Here is a 20,279-nt window from a genome sequence, read left to right as displayed (position 1 = left end):
TATGCCGCGGCTTACAAATGGCTTCTGTGGTTATTATTGTGGCCTAAATTGTTTAGGTTGGATTTTCAAACAACGAAAGCTTAAGTTTTTGTTTTAAGCACATCTGCTTTTCCTAATTATTTCCAAAATTGTTTATAAGCAACATTCATTAGCTAGGAACGCTCTCTACCGAATACAGACGGTGCGCGCACGCTACGAGGTATAGTCGCGGCGGAAGAAAATAAGTTCTATTATCTTCCGGGCAAACTCTGTATATTGGATGTATTAGCAAAAATTCTAATTAAAACATGATACTTTTTAAATGTACTCACGTGCCAATAGTTCAGGTGCTTTTTGTACCAGCGCTGATGAGAAATAATGTGCTGCTGCTTTGTACTATTAATGCACATACTAAATAAGGGCACATTGTCTTCCTCCCGACAAGACTTAACCTCAAAAGGCCTATTATTTTCTTGTATAGCATACATTTATGGCCAGGCTAAAATCACTTTATACAACACATCGCCATTGATATAAGGTAATCTTGGTGCAGGGATGAGTATAACTTTCCTTAATTTATGTTAGCTTTCTGGGTAAACCGGTGAAGCCCACAGGCTCATCGCCTCTCTCCTCCAGCATCTCCATCTCCATTAGCGCAATTTCACAAATTTCTACTGCACAAATGTACCGACGCAAAGTCACCAACTGGCCTGAATAGCAAGCTAAGTAGGAACAACAATAACAATAATTACAACCCAACAGCAAGAACAAGCAGAAACAGCCGCTGTAAGCTTTGCTTTGCTCTGTTGGAATCGCTTGCGGCAGACAAGAACACCACCTGTGTAAGATAACGAGTAGCAGAGAAGCCTCAGCCACGCTCAGTTAACTCTGCGGTCGTCTACAATTTCGGTTACAGGCAAAGCGGCAACCCATTTCTTCTGGCTTTAGCCTCGTTACAAAGCTCTGTCCTCTGCGTTTGTGTAGTTGTTGTGCCTTTGCTGTGTTTATAAGCATTCATTCTTTTACAGCTTAAAGAAAATACTGACTTTTGGAATATTTTGTTGAAATTGTTTTTTTAATTCATTTGGGCCAATATGGTTAGCAAAATTTATCGAAAATATTTTAATTACACGAGCACCGAAATTCATTCGTATATACGAATTAGTTAGACTTAGGTCATTTCCCATACTCGGTGCTCCTGAAGTTCAACGAACTTTTGCCACTTTCCAGTCAAAAATTTATTGTACAACAACATTGCCTCTGGCAAGGCCCAGCTCATCTGCATTTATATAAGTTTAATTGTTTGTCGACTCCCTGCGGACGTTCGTCGACTGCTGACAGTCATTTTGATTTGGACTTTAATCAATATTGCACTCTTTTTACCAATAACGGCAACTTTTACCGTTGGACTAGGTATGCAAGCGACCTTTATTCCCACGACATTCAGCAGGCTCTCCCGAAATTGCCCTTCTCTACAGTTAAGTTGGGCATTTGTTGGAAATTTAATTCCATTTCGTAGTAACTTTTGTAACCGGCTGTTCCACGGCGAAAATTCGATTTTCTTAAACGCTTGTCAATTATAGGGTCAGTGTAAAGCTGCAGATTGATGGCGCTGCAGTTACAACATCAGCGGCATAGTGGGGAATAAAAAACAGCCAGAAAAATTAAAAAAACGATGTGGTAATTGTTAAGCATTTGCAAGTAACTGCGATGGAAAGAGGTGCGCGACGGAAGAGATAATCTCGAAAAATCCAATGTGAGGCCAAATCAAAGTGATGAAGAGGTTTAAAACTGTAGTGGGGCTCGTTGTAGAGTAAAGTACCACCCTTTTCTCAGATTTATGTTTACGGAAGAGCTTTCGAAAATGTGTTAGAGTAATTGTGAACTACATATATTGTAATAGCAAGAATAATTTGTAAAGTATATTTTATAAAGTATTTGAACACGCTTTGAAAAAATCCCTCTTCACAGACGGCCATTTAAGCATACGGTACTCATACGCTACCGCTTCAAAATTAAACGTAAATAAATGAAACACAAATTGTTATGCAAGCAAGCTGCGACATATATTATTATATAAATCATAAAATACATACAAATCATACATCGCGATCATACAGCGATGTTACATAATTATTTGGTATGGACTTCTGGTAGAGCTTTAACATTGAAAGATAGAAAGTAAAAAAAAAAGAGTAGAGCTTTGGAATGAATTCCCAAGCGAAGCGAAAAGCTACTGAAACCCAATATCATAAAAAGGATAAAAAAGATTAAAACCGAAACAAAACTGAATACAAAATTTCACATAGTAATATTATGTGAAAAGAGAAAAATAGAAAATAACCTAAAATCAAATGAATTCAAAAAGTATTGCCATAAAAGTAAAAAATAGATGACACAAGACTAATAACAATAAGCAGGTACAATACGAGAACAAAGCCAATGCAGCTCCCTTTCCTCAAAACTAAACGCAATGCCGAAACGGGAAGCAGACACCAATGTGAAGTGGAGCAGACCGCCAGGAAGGATTATACAAACCAAACTTGCAAAAAACATACACTGAACCAACAGAAAGAGAGTAAGCTTTTTATCCTTTTCTGTTAGTTGGCAAGCAATATGTCACAGAAAGAAGGTACATCCGTTGTATCTTCCCGAACAACAAGCAAGCCCACTTAAGCTACGCAGAAAGCATGAAGTACCCTTGCTGATGACGGTTGGTGACAAGTCGGCTGAGGAGATTTGGGTCAACGATATGCGATATATCGCATAATTTCGGAAGTGAGGACATACATTTATGCAGACATGTACATGCATGTTTGTGTGTGTAATACATGAGGAATGGACAGATAGGTACCTGAATATATGAGGGAAACCTACTTGTCGTTAAGAAGAACAATAAGGAGAAGAACATGGCTGATACAAGAGGAATGTAACCCAGCACATATACCGTGTTTGAATGCTATTTTCTCAGCGGTAGTTGATACTGATCGATGAAACCAGTTTCAACGTTTTTTACTGACTTAGTAGTCTTCTGAATTTACACTTTAATTTTAATATTTTGTAAAAGTACGATTTCAAAGAAAGTTGCGAAGGAAAACCTGTTGTACCTGCTTTTGCTTCAGGGAAATTTCAGTTTCATGCTAATTTCATTTAAAAACTTTCAAACTTCCTTTCCTACACTTTATCCTTAGATACAAAAGCAAAAAAAAGACAGCTTATTTTATAATTGCCAGCAGCTATTATATAATATACATTGTATTTTAATTATTTCCTTTTGCGCTAAAGTCCTCATGTACTTTTTCGAATTCATTAGAGCCAAGACTTTCAAAGCTTTGTTAATCTCTCAATTCGTTTATTATTTTAACGCACTTTTCACTTCAGGGCACGGGTGTAATTGATTTCGTGAGCATATCGTGAAATTGTAAGACAAAGAATTCCCCATGAAAGTTCAAAGCGGGAATTTCTTAATTTTAAATGAGCACCCCTCTTGTTCCCACAGAGGCTTACCGATTTTAAATGAAATTGTTAAACGATGGAGATGCCCCATTGCAAGAAACGTGTCTACTATTCAACGGCGTCTTAGATATAAATCTCATGGCAATAGCATTTCAAAATGTAAAAGTTCTATGAACTCTCAATTACGAACATATAAAGTTAAATTTGTTGCACTCCCACAAAAACACACAATATACCAGAGTAGAGTGCTTAAAAACTGATAAAGTGTAGCTACGGAAATTCTTAATTACTTACTACAAAGGATTTTTATATAATTTGCAATTATTCTCAATTTTGTATCTCTTACTTATTACTGAGTGCCGAAGACGCGATATTTCGTTTCTGCAGCTTTTCAGCTTTGATGTCAAGACCTTATTATGCCCAGCCATGAGTTACATAGCAACGTTGAGTTATTGATGGCTTAGCGTAAGTTTCAAATAAATTAAATTCCTTCAAACTTCAAATGCCGGCAGAGCGGAGATGCATGCCATGCCAAGGTGTTGAGTAATTCAAAGTAGCTTAGTTGGCCAACCGATGTCTCTCCTACGCATGCCAGACTTAACTTTCCATCAATACATTGCATTGCCTATTTAATGCTGGTCTCATTAGAACTTATACTTTTTCCTTTCTTCTTTGATAATCCAGATGTGAGGCAATGAATTTGAAGTAAGCCAAGGTTCTTGGTAAAATGCAAAATGTCCCGTTACCATGGACACACTAGTTTTTGTATTTATTAACACTACTGCAACTATTAACAGCCACGCCGGCATCACACGTGCTATTAATCACATCGTCAACGAGAAGTAAACACTCCAACCATCGTGTGCTTCTCCACTAACTCAGCGCTTAGAAAAACGGCGAAACGAATTACCTCAAAACACTTCGGCAACAAACAGCGTGGCATTTAATTTCTCGATTTGTATTCATTAAAAAATACGGCACCAGAAGAGACGAGAAGCACAAAGGCTCGTCTAAGGAGGCACACTTGTTCCTCAAATAACTTACCGCCCTTTCGTGGTTGTAATTGGGCACAATTCGCATTCGAAGCGTCAAGCCATTAAGATGAATATCTAAAATTAAAGTCGCTAAGAGCAAAGCTTCAAAGACTAATGACAGCCACTGAAGACCGCCCAGGACAGAAAAATCAACAAAGTAGCACAAAACTGAGCTGAATGAGTGTGTGCGATTCTCTGAAGCAGAAGTTAAATACATGTATTTGTGTGCGTGGTTTTGTGGGAGAAAATTTATTTCCACTAAAGTAAATGCATCTGTGAACGAATTAGTTGTGTATTGCAACTTTTGCAAAAAGACATACGAACACAGAGAATTTGGTGCATTCGCTTCTCTCCTCTCTTTAAATATGTTCTATATATAATTTGCCGCTTTCTTTTTTAAATTGGCTTCTCCTTTGCATCTCCTATGTGTGCAACTGTGTTCGGGAATGTGTGTGTATTTATGCAATTTATGTGATGCTTAGAATTAATTTGGTTTGGTCTCAAACCCAAAGAGCAGAAGTGTTAAGCGAAGCAATCTCCAACAATGTATGAGACCACTAAATGGCTACTTAGCTTTCATTTCTTTTACTTTTTCGTAAAATAATGGGAGTCAGTTGAATAAATGGGTTTTAATATGGATTGTCGCAGACATATCCCTAATATATTGAACTGAAATGTTTCCCAACTTGTTTAATGAGTAATTTATCTGAATTACTATGTCAGTATATGTCTAACAATGTAATAAATAATACCAATTGTTTCAGAAAAATTTGCACTACTTCACCGTGTGAGACACCTAAACTCTTGTGCTAAACGAGTGTTGTAATATTTCTCACTCGAACATCTCCTGCATAATTCGACGGCACTTTTTCAGTCTGTATTTCAACATCAAAAGCAGTCTGCCTTTATTAAGATAACTCGCAGCATGCTTTATCTCATTAAACTAATTTATTCGGGAAAAATTAACGATGTCAGATGTTTGACCTTAACAACAACAGTGTTGAATTTAATTCGGCGATTAATAGCTGCTCTACCAAATTTATTTAACAGTATCTGCAGCGAGTAAACACCAGCTGCGGTTAAAGTGTTTGTGCTGCAATGAGTTCATCCATCTGCTCCTTTGTTGCTTTACAAATTTGGTACGATTAACAGCTGCTTTGAGCTGATTTGCCACAGTACAAGCTTGGCATTTATTCATCACCGAGCTGGTCGCAAATGCGTCCGTCGATCATTTAACGGCAAACCTCAAACGAGTTTCGCTCTTCCTGTCTGCAAAGTAATTTCGAAGACAGCAGAATGTGCAGACATTTGAGCAGTTTACACCGAATATAAGCTGTCCGATATTTTTCTCGAACTAACCATCCAATGTGTTGTGTTCCTACTCTATTTATTTAATCTTTCCAAAAGCGAATTTTAGGTACTGACACGATTTTTTCATGCATTTTTCGTTTAATAAAATAAATTTTAAGCGAAAACGGAGCAAATATCACTGTCTAGACTAGCCTAATTGTAAAGCCTCTAATTTCCCCACATGCACTGTAAAAAGCAGTAAAGGAAACATTGCCCTAATCGCTAATATCAACTGTTGACATTCTCACACACACACATAATCTTCTGCGACAACTTTTATGAACCAATGAAATTACCAAATCGATATCCTCCTACCCACACACTGGAGTCCCTTGTTGCTCCGTAAAGTAGCGAACAGGTGGGCAAATAGAAATTCTGCTGCAAATAATGTGTTGTTAGTGATTTTCCGTTTCAATAGCACCGTTATCGGGCTAACCTTTTTGCCAAAGTAAATCCAATGACGGTGTATTTGGGGCGGACAAATTCAATTTTGAAACACAATAACAGCGGGCAACGATGCATGTGACGTACAGAGTGGCACACACACCCACACTTTAACAACGAAGCAAGAGATATGAGGAATTGGTTAGAGCAAGTTGACAGCAGAAAGCAGAACAGCAGGAAAACGTGATAAAAGCAATCATAAACAAAATCTACCCACAATGGGTACAAAACACTCGTTATATTACCGTTTTACAATGACAACGCATGCCTGGTACAATCACTAGATGGTGGTTTGCGATGCGCTGTCGCTAAGTACCGTAAGAAATGCTCCAAATGTGCAAAAAATCGCTGACAAAAAATACCGCCGCAAAACTAAAGCAATTGAAGCAAATAAGACATCACAACCACAAACTCTTGGCTGAAGGTGACGCCCTCTGGAGTTCGCCCATCGCACTGTCATCTCATTGTGATAATTCTACCTTTCGTGTTGCTGTCCTTTTTGCCTTCCCTCCTCAGCCTTCCGCTTGCTTGCACCACTTCTTCTGATGGTTTCCCGTTTTAAATTACCTGAATGACGTATACGCCATTGTGGCGACGGAGAGGTTGAAATGGCGCTTCCGATTTCTTTACTCACGTACGTATACAGTGCTGTTGTGGTTGTAAGCGGCACGCGGTTGACTACTCCTCCTCGGCATGACACACCAGAAATGAAAAATGCGGGCGGCACTCAAATCAAATACTTAACACAACCGAAACCACACAATCGCTTCCGCAAATCAGAGTATCTGCGGGGAGTGCTACTCTTAACCGTTACACTGAAGGTATTTGGTGTTTTTGCTGGTTTTACGCTTCCATCATACAAAATGCAAAGAACTGATTTTATTTCATCTTTTTTCGTATCTTTTTCTAAAATTCAATTTTTGGTTTTCACTCTCCATTTCTTCCTCTATTTGCAGTTTGCACAGCTGGCCCGCATGAGAAGCGCCTTCTTCACGCCCTGCTCGACAACTACAACAGTCTGGAGCGACCTGTCGTCAACGAATCCGATCCACTGCAGCTGAGCTTCGGGCTGACGCTAATGCAAATCATCGATGTGGTGAGTTTTGTTTCTTTTTCACTCTTCTATTTTTCAGAATCAAGTAGGTGTTACCCGCATCACAGGCTTTCACACATTAATCAGAAGTTTAATGCGCAAATTAAATTTTAATACGCCCTGAGGTATGCTACACTAATATCATTACATGAGCAAACAAAGCCAATCACGCGGGCATAGCGCACAAAAGGGATTATTTAGCCTTCAATTAGTCTAAAAAATATATACAAATATTTCGTGTAAGCGTGTGGCACACATATCSTCAAGCTCGCGCCTAGTATAGCAGTAGTAAAACCAATGTTGGCAGCAAAACCGACAAACAGAACTGGAGGCGGTGAAAAAAAGCTTTTGACACGAACCCAATTAGCATGTGTTTAAGCATGTATTAAATAAATACGAAAAGGCTACTGCTATCACATATGCGTTTTACATATAAAAGTAAAGCACTTTATAAATATATAGCAAATATATAAATAATAATTTGGGTGCSACAACTAGTGAAAACTGTAAAGAAAACGACTATTTTTCGTACTTTGATAGCCAATATCCTTAAAATTAAATACCAAATTTAAAATGAAAATTCGAAGTATTAAGTTAAAGAGTTCTCAAGTCAAGTTATTTTTGGACGTAATTAAAATCACGCTAGGTTCACTAAAACAGCCAACAATCAGAAAAAAGTAAAACGAATTTCGCAACTTTCCTTTGAGAGATGAAAATCACGGAAATAATAGTTCTGAAATACTTCGCATAATAGTCATATGCTTCTTGACCTTAAGACRACGATGTTGGTTTTATACTTAAACTAAATATGAGCTAAGCTTGGAAAACAAAAGACGAAGTGACGTGCAAACGTAACGAAGGAACAGGTGCCGGAACCCCAAAATGTCAGCAGAAAGTGCAGTTGTAAGTAAAGGGAATAATTGATTTGCAGTTATCTGACTCAAGCACCAACAAAGCACGAACAGAAGAAGTTAAACAGACGGGCTGACATGATGCGGTTAAGCTGCAGAGTCACCGCCTTGTGAAGTGAATAGCATGAAAGCAAAAGTGTCACTTATCACGTGATCTATTATTGCTTGTCTACGTAGTTGACACCAAATGTAAGTCCACACACTAACACGCACAGTTTATAGCAGCCAGTGTTGCGTGTAAGCAGTAACATCCCGGGGTGATGGGTATCACTACAGTGAGAAAGAGTCACGTAAAGGGTCTTTATGATCTCTATGTGCGAAAATGTTTATCAAGTTCAAGCACAATGCAAACTGTTCCGTCGCTGCAATTACTTTACTTATGTAGCCCTTACAGCTCGGAATTTCATAATTAGAAACTATGAACGAAACCACGACCTTGACTTTACATGAAAAGTTTTACACAAACAGTTCCACAGATGCTTTGTGCTCTTCTTTGCTACACCCATATTTCATTTATCAGCCTATAGAGCCCGGCTGCTAATCATTTTTGCTACGACGCTCATTCAACACACAATTTGTTTACTCAGCACTGCCAGCTTTGCTCTCTAATAAAAGTTCTAATTAAAAGAAAACAGAAGCAAATCTTTTAAAAGCTCATTAAAAATTAAAATTAAATAACACAATAACATTATTTAATATGAGGCATTTGGAAATGCAGGCTTCAACGGGTGCTGTAGAGGAAATGCGCAACGGAAACGGACGCTTGCTCTTAACCAACTCGCCAACGCAGAGCAATGCCAAGCGAAATTCGCAGAATAACACAAGAAAAAAAAACTCAGTTAAATAAACACTCGTCAAGGTAGTACGCAGCCGCAGTCGCAATGGTGAACGCGAATGCTTTCATTAGCCCAACGATGCAGCTGCGCCTATTGTTATGCTACGTTTGCCGCATTTATCTTCCGCTGAGTCTTCTTATTCAGCTGCGCGSTTTTGTTGCTTTGTTGGTTTTGTAAACCCACCAGTGCACGCACATACACATCCTTATCCACATTCAGACACACTGGCGTTAGGCATTTAATTACCACTTGAGTTGAGTAGCTAGCGCGACGACACTACGGGCATAATTAGAAGGCAATGCCACTTCGATGCGTCGTGGCRCTGCAATTTTCAAAGTCCGCTGCTTAGCTGCCAACTCACTCACAACATGCYAGCCGACAAGCCGAGTGACATGCCAAAGCACAAACCATTACTTAAACTCTTACGGTGGACTACAGAGTTTACACATGCAAGCTCTTGCAATATTTATCATTTCATACAAGAAACCCGCACCCTCTGCCTCCACACATACACATATGCTTTACTTGTGGGTTTTCTTCCGCTTTTTTGTGTGTTCTTTCGCCACCTACAAGTTTACGCTGTCGCCGCAAACCACATGTCCTTGCTTTCTTATTCACCAACACATACACGCACACATATTGTTTCTCATTTACATTGCGACCATTTAAGAATCTAAAAAAAATTTAAATAATTTCAAACAAATCCGCCATTTTGTATTGTAATTTAATATTATTCCCTGCCAGATAATTCAAATTATACTATAACGGTAAATTAACCGCTTACAAAACAAAAATTTCGCYGCTTATCACTTTTATCTCAGTAAAATTGTATGTCTTTGATTCTATTTGCTCTCAATTTCCATTCATTTCGTAGGCTCTTCATTGAATTTCACTGATATCCTCAAACTCTACTTATCGTGCTGACACTAATACCGAGAACATTTTAAAACTGTTTTCTTTTTGWAGCACTGAAACGACTAAATTTATTGCCTTTCCACTGTTCAATGATTAATTTATTTTTTCACTTTGTGGTGACTTTTAATCCGTTCCGTCGTTAATCCAGCAAAATATTTTCTCTGCATTGCCTGTCGTGTCTTTTGTTATATTTATCTGTCTGATACATTTTATCAGCTGAACATTTAATGAACTCAGCGTCTAGTTTGTCTAAGGTAATCCGGTGGCGATAACTTTATTAATTTTGAGACCCCATCCACCCTGGAGAAATCATCCATTTATAACCCGTTCTTCCCATATAATGGAACGGATAAAAGCTAAAAGTGCGATAAATCAATAAGGAAGGATCTAATAATTTCCTCAATGTATGCAATCTTATGGCTAAACATTTTTCAAACCCAAACAAAACCGTTCACGACCCCAGGTACCGAATATGTGGACACCAGATCTATACCTGACTTTTGAATGAAAATATTAGTCTATACGAGTATATGGGATATGCAATTGAAATTCAGAGAGAATCCTTTCTTAACAATAGTAGCTCTGTGTACCAAAAATAAAGAAAGTAATCGGGTCAATACTTTCCTGAGCTCCCATATACCTAATACAATTAAAAAAGATTTTAGAACTTCCGGGTATTTGAGGTACCCCAACGAAACCCAGGGAACATTTTATTATTATGTGGCATGTTAATAGTATGTGATGTGATATTGAGATAGATAAAATCGGGTCGATATTACCGCAACTCGCATATACTAGATATGTACATAAAMAATTTTTTTTCGGCCTTATGCCCAATATGTCGATCAGTTTATGAACTAGATACAGTATATATATTTACATAGTATTTAAAATTCCTTGGATGTTGATCCTCTGGTTGACGTTTTGCATCTTGCGGACTACCCTGGCTCCGATTCAAAGTTGCAAGAAAAAGTGATGAAAGTATAAAAGTGCCAGAGGCTCGCAAGAGCTATAACTCTTAAACTGGTACTCCACCTGCCATCTATAGACCCCTTCGCTGAAAGCTTAACAGCAAAATCGGTGTGACAACTACTAGCTGCAGGAGAATTTACATATACAAGGTGCTTTTCAAAGTAAACAGGACTTTTTGAATCTACCGTCCCCAGGTGGCGCCATCTATATGTCGTCTGATGCCTTAGAATCTACTGYCTTTATCGATTGTCCAGTGAGAATATCATGATATTTCGTTGATTGGAAGTGAAGTTGTTGAGTTTTACGTGTCAGTGTGTTTGTGTTATCGGTGCGAAAATGAGCTTCGAACAAAGAGCCAACATTCAGTTTTATTTTAAAATACTTCAACGTTTTCAAAGTGGCCGTGAAGAYGGAAATGACGATCAACATGTGGGCCAATCAACATCCGTGATCACCGGAAATTCCATCGAAACTGTGTGTGAATTCATCAAAAATCAGCCGTATCATTGAAATTCACGAAAGGTGTGTACACCGTTTGGTCCGCACAAATTGACTGACGACGGAAAATTGTTCGGAATCCAACATTCGATCGACGCGAAGGAGACTATTTTGAATAAAATTAATTGATTTTGCTGAGAAAACCATTTGTTCCGTTTTTTTAAAGTCCTGCGTACTTTGGACATGTAGACCGGAAATTTATAAAAAAATGTTGACCAATACAATTGAACATCTCTTGTCGACAATAACTGAACTCCACCTAGTATCTCAAATGATCAAAACTGGTTTATGCGAGGCTTATTGCCTACCAGATAAACTTAACCTAATCTTTTTCATTGGACTATGTAGATGTATAAAGGTCTAGAAGGGCATAGGGTGGCTCTCTTCTTGCCTACATTATTTCCACTTTCCACTATTTAACTAATGTTTCATTGCATCTACCAATATGTTTTTTAACAAAATAACCTTCCGATACAGAGTGCCTTGCTATCATTAAATGAATAAAAATTAAAAATTGGAATATCAAACGAGTCCATGCTCATGACTTTTAAAAATCATCATTCGACCAAACTCCGTGTGGACAAATATGTATACATCACGACGTTGCGCCGTTTTTGAAAACTGCTAGCAAATAATTTTACAACTTTTCCCTTGTATGTGCAAATTAAGCAATAAATTTCACGTTCACTCCCCGAAGAATTAACTTTTGCAACTAAAAACTGTTGTTTGAAATTGAAAGCTGCAGTCCGAAARCAAATACTTAAAAATGAATCTGCAAAACAGCAAACATTCGACTTTCCACCTTSCGCTGAAAGCAAGCAAAAAATAGATTTATTGTAGCCCTTGTAAGGGAGGAGCCATCACGTGGCTTTCCTATACTGCAGGGCTTGCATAATCAAAAGTATTTTTATTTTCCACTTCGGCAGAACATGCTGATAATGTATCAATTTTCTACGTGCTCCGTGCAGCATTATATGTATTGAAGGGCGTCCAATATGACGCATGAGTAACATTCTGTAAAGGCATTTTGATCCTTTCTAAGCAATCTTAGTAAAGCAATGAAGAAGCCCATCGAAGTAATTGCTGATTGGACTTACYAACTCTTGGTACATGTGCTGTTTTATATTACCGTAAATTACGTKATATGATGATATTACATACAATGAGGCTACAGATTTCGCGCCTCTAAACGTGTGCGTATGTGTTATCAAATGACTATTTGCTTGTCTTTCACTTGTTACACTATTTTGAAACCACATGGCTTAAGATGAGTTTGAGGCAATGAATTACTGCATTCATACACTAACTTCAATTAACATTCCGCCTCATGGCAATTTCGCCGCTATTGGAAAGCCTGTAAATGAATTATTTATCACCAAGTAAGGAAGACCTCAGCTCGAKTGCAACCGCACATTTTATATTCTTGCCACCGGAAAGCACCGAAGCCAGGAAAATACCTTAAGATAAAAAACGTCTACCAGAGGATCGGAATCCAAGCAAAAAAACTAAATATATATACATATATATAACTCATATACTGACCGACATATTCGACATAAGATTTGTTAGAAACGTGAAACATATTTTACATATCTAGTRTATGGTAGTTGGTGTAAGCATCGACTCGATTTTATCTATTATGCCAATACCCATACTACAAATTAATACTAATATTGGGGTACTTCACCTACCATCACCAATCATATGGAGTAAAGCCAGCCGGATGGTATAGGTTTGTTATATGGGCACTAAGTTAAATTTTCGMMCAATTTTATTCATTTTAGACACAAAGATTTTTTATGAAAGTTTGAAAAACGTCGTATTAGGTACAGGGGAGCTAAGGGAAGTATTAACCCGATTCAACTCATTTTTGACACACAGCCACACCATTACCAGGTAAGGATTATTCMATTTTTAGTTATTGCTTTATCGCACTTTTAGTAATTTTTAAAAGTACTGTACTCTCCATTGGAGTTCACAGGGTTAGGACAGGTTTTCATTCAATTTTGTAGTGACGATAGGAGTGCTGAAGAGATTTATGCTGAGTGAATTTGGATATTGTTCCTGAAGTGAATTAGAAGATATGTACACKAAATCTCTTAGAGGGCGGGGCCATGTCGTTTAACGGTATTTTGTGTTCGCAGCAGTGGTTCGATTACGACTATCTGCGAATTCATCCTCCATTTTTCGCCAAGGAGCACATGTACAAAACTTTTAATATATCTTATTTTTTACTCAAGTTATCGCTTTCATAGGCAGACAGTCATGCGGACTTAAATTCGTCTTATCATTATGATCATATATAAATGATAACTCTATTATTTTTAGGTCATACATAACTACGTTAGGTGAACAAAACTATTATAATCTGAAGCAACATTTTGCAAGAGTATACAAATTGAGTATCGTTCATAAAAATATGAAATATAATATTGCAACAATATTTTCATATTCAAAGTTTTATGAACAGGTATTTCTAAAACTGCCAAGGACTAATTAAGTTCATTACTCAACAATTGATTTGTTGCTATGTTTASTATGTTCAAGAGCCCAAAGCAACGAAAAATTACTAATTACCAACGCACCCTTCCTTTTTCCGTCTSGTTTTCCGTGCCAATACATCCTTCGCATCACTCACACAGAGCACACAGAGAACTCTCTGCATATGTCTTCCGTTTCCTAAGAGTAATATAGTGTATTTATATTATATAATATGTGTGTTYGATGTCAGAACGACTGCCGTTAATTATACTTTTCCGCTAATTATCGCTTTAAAGGCTTTTTACTGTCCGTCGGTTTTCTATTCTGTTACGMACTATACATCATCCTTGTAAAATTGTGAACGCAAATAAACGTGCTTCTAARTTTTACAAGTGCTCGCAATAATATTCGATATGTGTTCTGTTACATATGACAAATGAAAACTACTCATTTGCTAGGCACAAGTATAACACCCTGCTCCTATCTGTTCTCAGGATGACGAATCAAAAGTGAGTTATGTTAAAAAGTGTTAAAGTGTAAGTGTATRTCTTATGTGTGATGTCAGTCGACACCGTCACGTACACAAACAATTCGCTTAATGGATATTTACTGCAGATGTTTCCAASCACGCTAATCTCAATTTTATTTCCAAGCCCCAGATGTTTGCGGCTCCGCTTTGCGCAGATTGATGCTGCGGCTTTTATTGCCAGTCAATGTACATTTTCATATTCATTTCAAGGCACTCAAAGTCAACATTCTCTGTACTTCAGTCAAAATAAGCAAGAATTGCAAGGATGTAAAGCAAATAAACCTTTTCCACTTCATTATTTCCATTCAATGACTGCCCACATGCCTTCCGCCAAAAAGTGAAAAATTGTCACGCATACATATTTGTYTTTACACTTGCTCGTGGTTACGCCTCTCTGCGAGCCCATCAAAATAGCACCTGASAATGACTTCTGCTAATATGTCAGCAATTTACACAAAAATCCACTTAACTCCATTGATAACAAAGCGGAGGGATAAGGTTTGGACCCAATAGCGAGCAGATGACTAATGAGTAGACGTCAGCCCACATGTTAAATATTTTTCAAAAGTATGTCTACATGTGTGAAGGTATTCGAATGCGAAAATGAGTTATGTATGAAACCGAAACGAGTTTAACGAGTACGAAAAAAAAACAGAATTATGCCACAATTAACTTTTTGAGTATGTTGGTAGTCAAAATATCCGTATTCACATATTTTTAACAAAGAATTCGGTACTCGCAACTATGCTATCCAGTTAAATCGATTTAAGCTTCTTGAGCACATTGTCAAACAAATATAAAAGTAGTATATCTGGCCTCATAAACTACTATTAATAACTTCAAATTTTAATAGAACGATCCGTAGGCGTCTTCTGAGAGTTTTAATTTTGAAAYAATAATATGGGAAAAGCTAAATTTTTTAAAGCTAAAATTTTACAACTTCTCATTTTGCATCCAAATATGGAATACATGTCTGTCTSCATGTTTATTTAATACATCTTACTTAAAATTCAAAATTTTCTCAGAGGCGCGAAAGTATACGCGCAGCATCGCCAYAATTTTCTATGTTTCACTGTGCACATACACTTTGTAAATACAAATTAAGAGCAGAGTGTGAGTACAATCATAAAAAGATAAGTGAAACGCCAATAAAGATGCATCTGAAGTCCACCATCCGGCTGAGGCACGTGAAAAGCACAAGTAAATGCTAAATGTATGTGTAGAGGGAGTAGAAGTTACTTGGAAACGAAATGAATGAAAATATTTCAAAGTCACTGATTTCCTCTTGACTTTCGCACTGTGTGCTGCTGTGCTGAAAAGCAGMACGTGACAGGCATACAAATGCCGTTAAGTGCGTAGATGTTCGTTTATATATCACTTTAAGTGTGCTTTGTGGTCACATGCGTGTAACACAGTTAGGCAAAGCGAGGWTTGCTGATTTGCTGATTACAAATTTGTTGAAACAACCTTTGGCATCTATGGAGAACTTGCTGGCGGCATTRGGGGGCTATAGTTCATGCAAAGGAAGATCACATGGACAGCTTAGTGCTGTGGAATGGTAGAAGTTAAGAGTAATATGAAAAAATAATCTAAGATTAATATCGTTGATATATCAATATCGATTATATAACGATTATATTTTGGGCTCACTGTGATTACATTTCGCTTAGATTATCGTTTGTAAAACAGTGAAATAATCTTCACTACAAAAAGCCTCAAACAAACTACTCAGACATGCAAATAATATATTGCCATAGTATAACTGATTTGGAGCATAACAGCTGYCAACGGCAGTAAACTTGATTACATGTCACGTGCTTACGTAAACACAATAACATCAGCACACATACAAAAATTCATAGCTAATTGTTTTCTRTATTTACTAGGAATTTCTTTAGTTTCGAGTTCATTTATATAAAAATATTGAAGTTTTATTTGTGTGTTTAAATCATAAAACTGATTGTTTATCAAGTAATTGTAAATAATTCATTCTCACAAATTTCAACTATTTTCTCATACACATGCCAGAGCTTATTTTAGAGCATTTTTCTTTTGTTCTCATTAATACCAGCTCTTTTCGGTTTTTGTGCCAAACTCCAACATGCTTTATTAAAATAAAAGAAATAAAAAAATATACAATATATTCAGTATCCAACTGAGCTTTGCTTTATTACGACTGGTCAAAGGAACTGTGCAGTGTGGYAGTAGCTATAGTAACTGAGCTGTAGAGGCACAATATTTTGAAATGAATAGGAACAGCAATAATAACACATTTTTTTTTTCTTTTTTTTCCATGCTCTTGCTGACACAACGCTGCCTCTTTTTCTCTAAAGAGTTAATGTAAAGGTTTGTGAAATTTTCTGGTTTTCTGTGTTGCCACTTAAAAATAATGTGAGTGGTCTTACGTCGTAGTCGTTGCTTCAACACTTTTATTTTCTTTCGGAAATGCCTTTCCTTATTTTCCAAGTTTGAAAAACCTTCATGGCATATTTTCAACCAGTCAAGAGGTAATAAGACTCGGATCCTAAAGCACACCTCAATAGAGTAGCACATACGGAACACTTTTTTTTTTGCATAGTTTTATATTTTTGCGCTTTCACAGCTCACAATTTTGTGGTTTGCCGTAGTATTAGTATACACAATGCTCAAGCCAAATTCACACTTTGGATTTTTTAGCTGAGCTTTTTTGGGTAGTCATATAAAGGAATACCATCAACCTGCACTCGAATGTGTTTATTTTTGAGCATACACTGGTTTATTCACACTTTAATGTAAGCAAAAGACGAAAACTGGGCAAAATTTAACAAAATAATTAGATATTTAAAACTGAAAAAAGGTTTCATCTGCAGTGTTTTCCATTGAGATACGRACGAAAATACTAAAAATATATTTAGGGCTCTTTATTTCCACTTTTGGCGAAATTTCCCAACAATCTGATTAACGAGTGGKTATAATGGAAATATTTTTGCTGGAATTTTCTGACCATGAGTGAATAAAAAGGAACTTTATATACTTATATACTATTAACCATCCACTAACTATCTCATTYACCTTAAAACCCTTTTTATCTAATACCCTTCGGAAACTGTATTTAAATTTATGTAAATAATCGGTATATAAAAGGAGGAGTACACGTGTGTTTAAGTTGCACTCAGCGATTGGACTTTAAAACTGTTAGTGAGAACTGTATACGCGCGCTATRCCATTTCAAATGTTAACTATTACCAATGAAAGTGCACACATCCAACTTTGCATATGCGGTYACTCTCCAATTGCTAAAACAATCAACTCAACTTCACAAAAAATTATAGAGACTCCATTTTGTACKAGTAAAATCAAATGAATGCCACCAATCAGCCGCTTTGCTATCRTTTTAACAGCCTTTGTTTTTGTTACTGGCCCAGGTGCGCAGTGCTAACGATAACAAGTTCCACAGTGACGCTAACGCCAATGGCAATGGGAACAACTATAAGTGCCGTAAAATCAAAATAAAGCAGCTGCAAAGCAAAACCACAGTCAAGCGGCACGCGGCYYTGCWTCGCCGGTGGTGTTTCATCTACTCGCACTTCCGCTACCACAACGGTCAGTGTAACGGAAATGACCCCAAACGCATAGTGGCGGAGCGAATTTATTACATATTGATGCGAGTTTTGCCACTTCTCGCGYCGCTTTCAGAAGCAAAAATAAACAAGCAGAAGTACGGACAGACGTACAGACACACAGGCCATAAGGAGTTTTCAATTCACACGCATTCCGAGGTGCCGCATACGCCCCGCTGCAACGACCAACGCTTCAATCTAGGCGACCATTTGAGCTGTTGTTTTTGTTGATGATGGTGTTACGGCTTTTTGCTATGTGCTGCAAGTCACGCAAAATAAGTTATTTTAAATTCCCATGTRGGAAACTTGTACGATGGATGTGGCATTAAGTACCATCAGCGGAAGTAAACGTGTCTCCTGACCAAAAAGACAAGRATGACGCGGCACAAAACTAATTACCATGGAAACGCACATAATAGGAAAAGTATCTAAAAAGGATGCGTTTTTGTTGTAATTTTCACTTCACTTTTCTTAGTAAATTGCATGAAAGTTGACGCGGAGATTTTCCTCTTGGCATTCCACGCGATGAGTTTTGCCGGCAGTAATTTCTTCCCAAAATAAAATAGTCATTTGAATTATGGTGGCTGCACTCAAAACAGAATTAAATGCTACTTATTACATTTTTCCCTCTTTCCTAATATTTCGTTCGTTGCTTTGTTGGCATTTCTCAGTTTTTATTTTCACGCAGTGGAGTGCCCCAAATGAGTTGAGTTGCATGGCAAATGTAATCAGCACGCCGACGGTGAAGCACAAATGAAAAAGTGTTGAAAGACTTGTCATGCAACTTCCGCGCAGTTTCACGCCACARCAACAAKTATAATAATAACAAGTAAGGAAASGTTAATTTYGAGTGTAGCCGAATATTTTATACCCTCTTGCAAGAATCAAAGCCAGGGAAAAAGTCTAAAGTACAAAACGTCAACCAGAGGATCCCRATCCAAGCAATTATAGCGGTAGTATCAACCTGATTTTACTACTTTAGGCTCAACGATGGACTTTTATCAGTAAAAAACGCTCTCTCATTTTTATTGAGATAACTCGCACGTTGGCCGATGTATGAAGCAAAAAGTGGGCGGTGCCACACCCATCGTACAATTTTTACACCGGCTCGTAAAGAGCTCTATCATGCCATCTCTGGCGCCTTTATTTAATGATTTATCGCGCTTTTAGACATTTTTACCGTTATATGGGGACTGGGCGGGTTATGATCGGATTTCAACCATTTTCATACTGTCGGCAAACTTTTTTCAGGGAAATGTCATTACCGAGTTTGGCAATGGTAGCTGTAGTGGTATAAATCTATTATAGGCCGGGACCGCTCCCACTTCTTCAACATATGAACTCAAAAAATGTTTGTACTAAGGAACCTACATACAAAGTTTCATAAAGGTATTTCAATTTTTACTAAAACTACAGCTTGCACGGCCGGACGAACAGACAGACAGTCAGCCGAGTTTCAACTCGTCTTAACCTCTTGATCATTTATATATATACTACATATATAACCCAATATCTGTCTCGCCTAGTTTTAGGTGATAACAACCGTTAGTTAAACGAAACTATTTTACTATGCAGCAACATGTTGCACCGGGATAAAAAGAATGGGACAACATAGCAAGCCACAATCTTATAATTGCGTTAAGCGAAAATAAAGCCAAAAYAGAGACCATAAAATTTACAAAATAAAGATAATAAATAACTGTAAACCCTTTCGGCTAATTGCTATTTGATTCCTGTAAGCACAGGAATTAAAGAAGAGGCAAGCAGAATAACGCAACACAATATCCTAAASTTACTGTGCAAAAGGATACTCACACGCTTAGGAAATTAATTTTATTATCCCTCAACAAACTGTTTTAATTTAAGAAAAACAAGAGTGCAGAATGTGTCCCAAACAAACTCGAGTTGTAAGGCGTCCAAAAGCATTGTCATATTACCCCAAAATTATTTTCAGTATCATGAGAAAGGAATTCCCCAACATTTCCTCTACTTCGTTGCATCACAAAATATTTTGCACAGAATGAATCTTAAATGCGACAAGAATTCGCCAGTGCTTCAAGGCCAGTCCAGCGTTTGGGTAAATKAATTTTAAATGTTTGCCAAAACTCAATGGACATACCAGCATGAAATATCTGCCACAATTCTTTGCTTACATGAGACATCCGCTCCTCTTCATTTTTGG

At 37.4% G+C, this 20,279-nt stretch overlaps 1 protein-coding gene across 2 annotated transcripts in view; it reads left to right on the top strand.

Annotated features, from left to right (window-relative positions):
* The window catches only part of LOC108969554 (neuronal acetylcholine receptor subunit alpha-7), a 69,777-nt gene that overhangs the window by 10,279 nt on the left and 39,219 nt on the right, over positions 1 to 20,279 (top strand). For both annotated transcript variants that reach the window (XM_018934339.1, XM_018934338.1), the window contains exon 2: positions 7,220 to 7,359. In XM_018934339.1, the coding sequence (XP_018789884.1) occupies positions 7,220 to 7,359 (140 nt within the window). The remainder of the gene's footprint in view (positions 1 to 7,219; positions 7,360 to 20,279) is intronic.

The sequence above is a fragment of the Bactrocera latifrons genome, unplaced genomic scaffold, assembly GCF_001853355.1.
Source record: "Bactrocera latifrons isolate USDA-ARS-PBARC rearing strain unplaced genomic scaffold, ASM185335v1 scaffold_257, whole genome shotgun sequence".
Lineage (NCBI taxonomy): Eukaryota > Metazoa > Arthropoda > Insecta > Diptera > Tephritidae > Bactrocera > Bactrocera latifrons.
The sequence above is the reverse complement of the archived record's forward strand: the minus strand, read 5'-3'. Positions and strand labels throughout refer to the sequence as shown.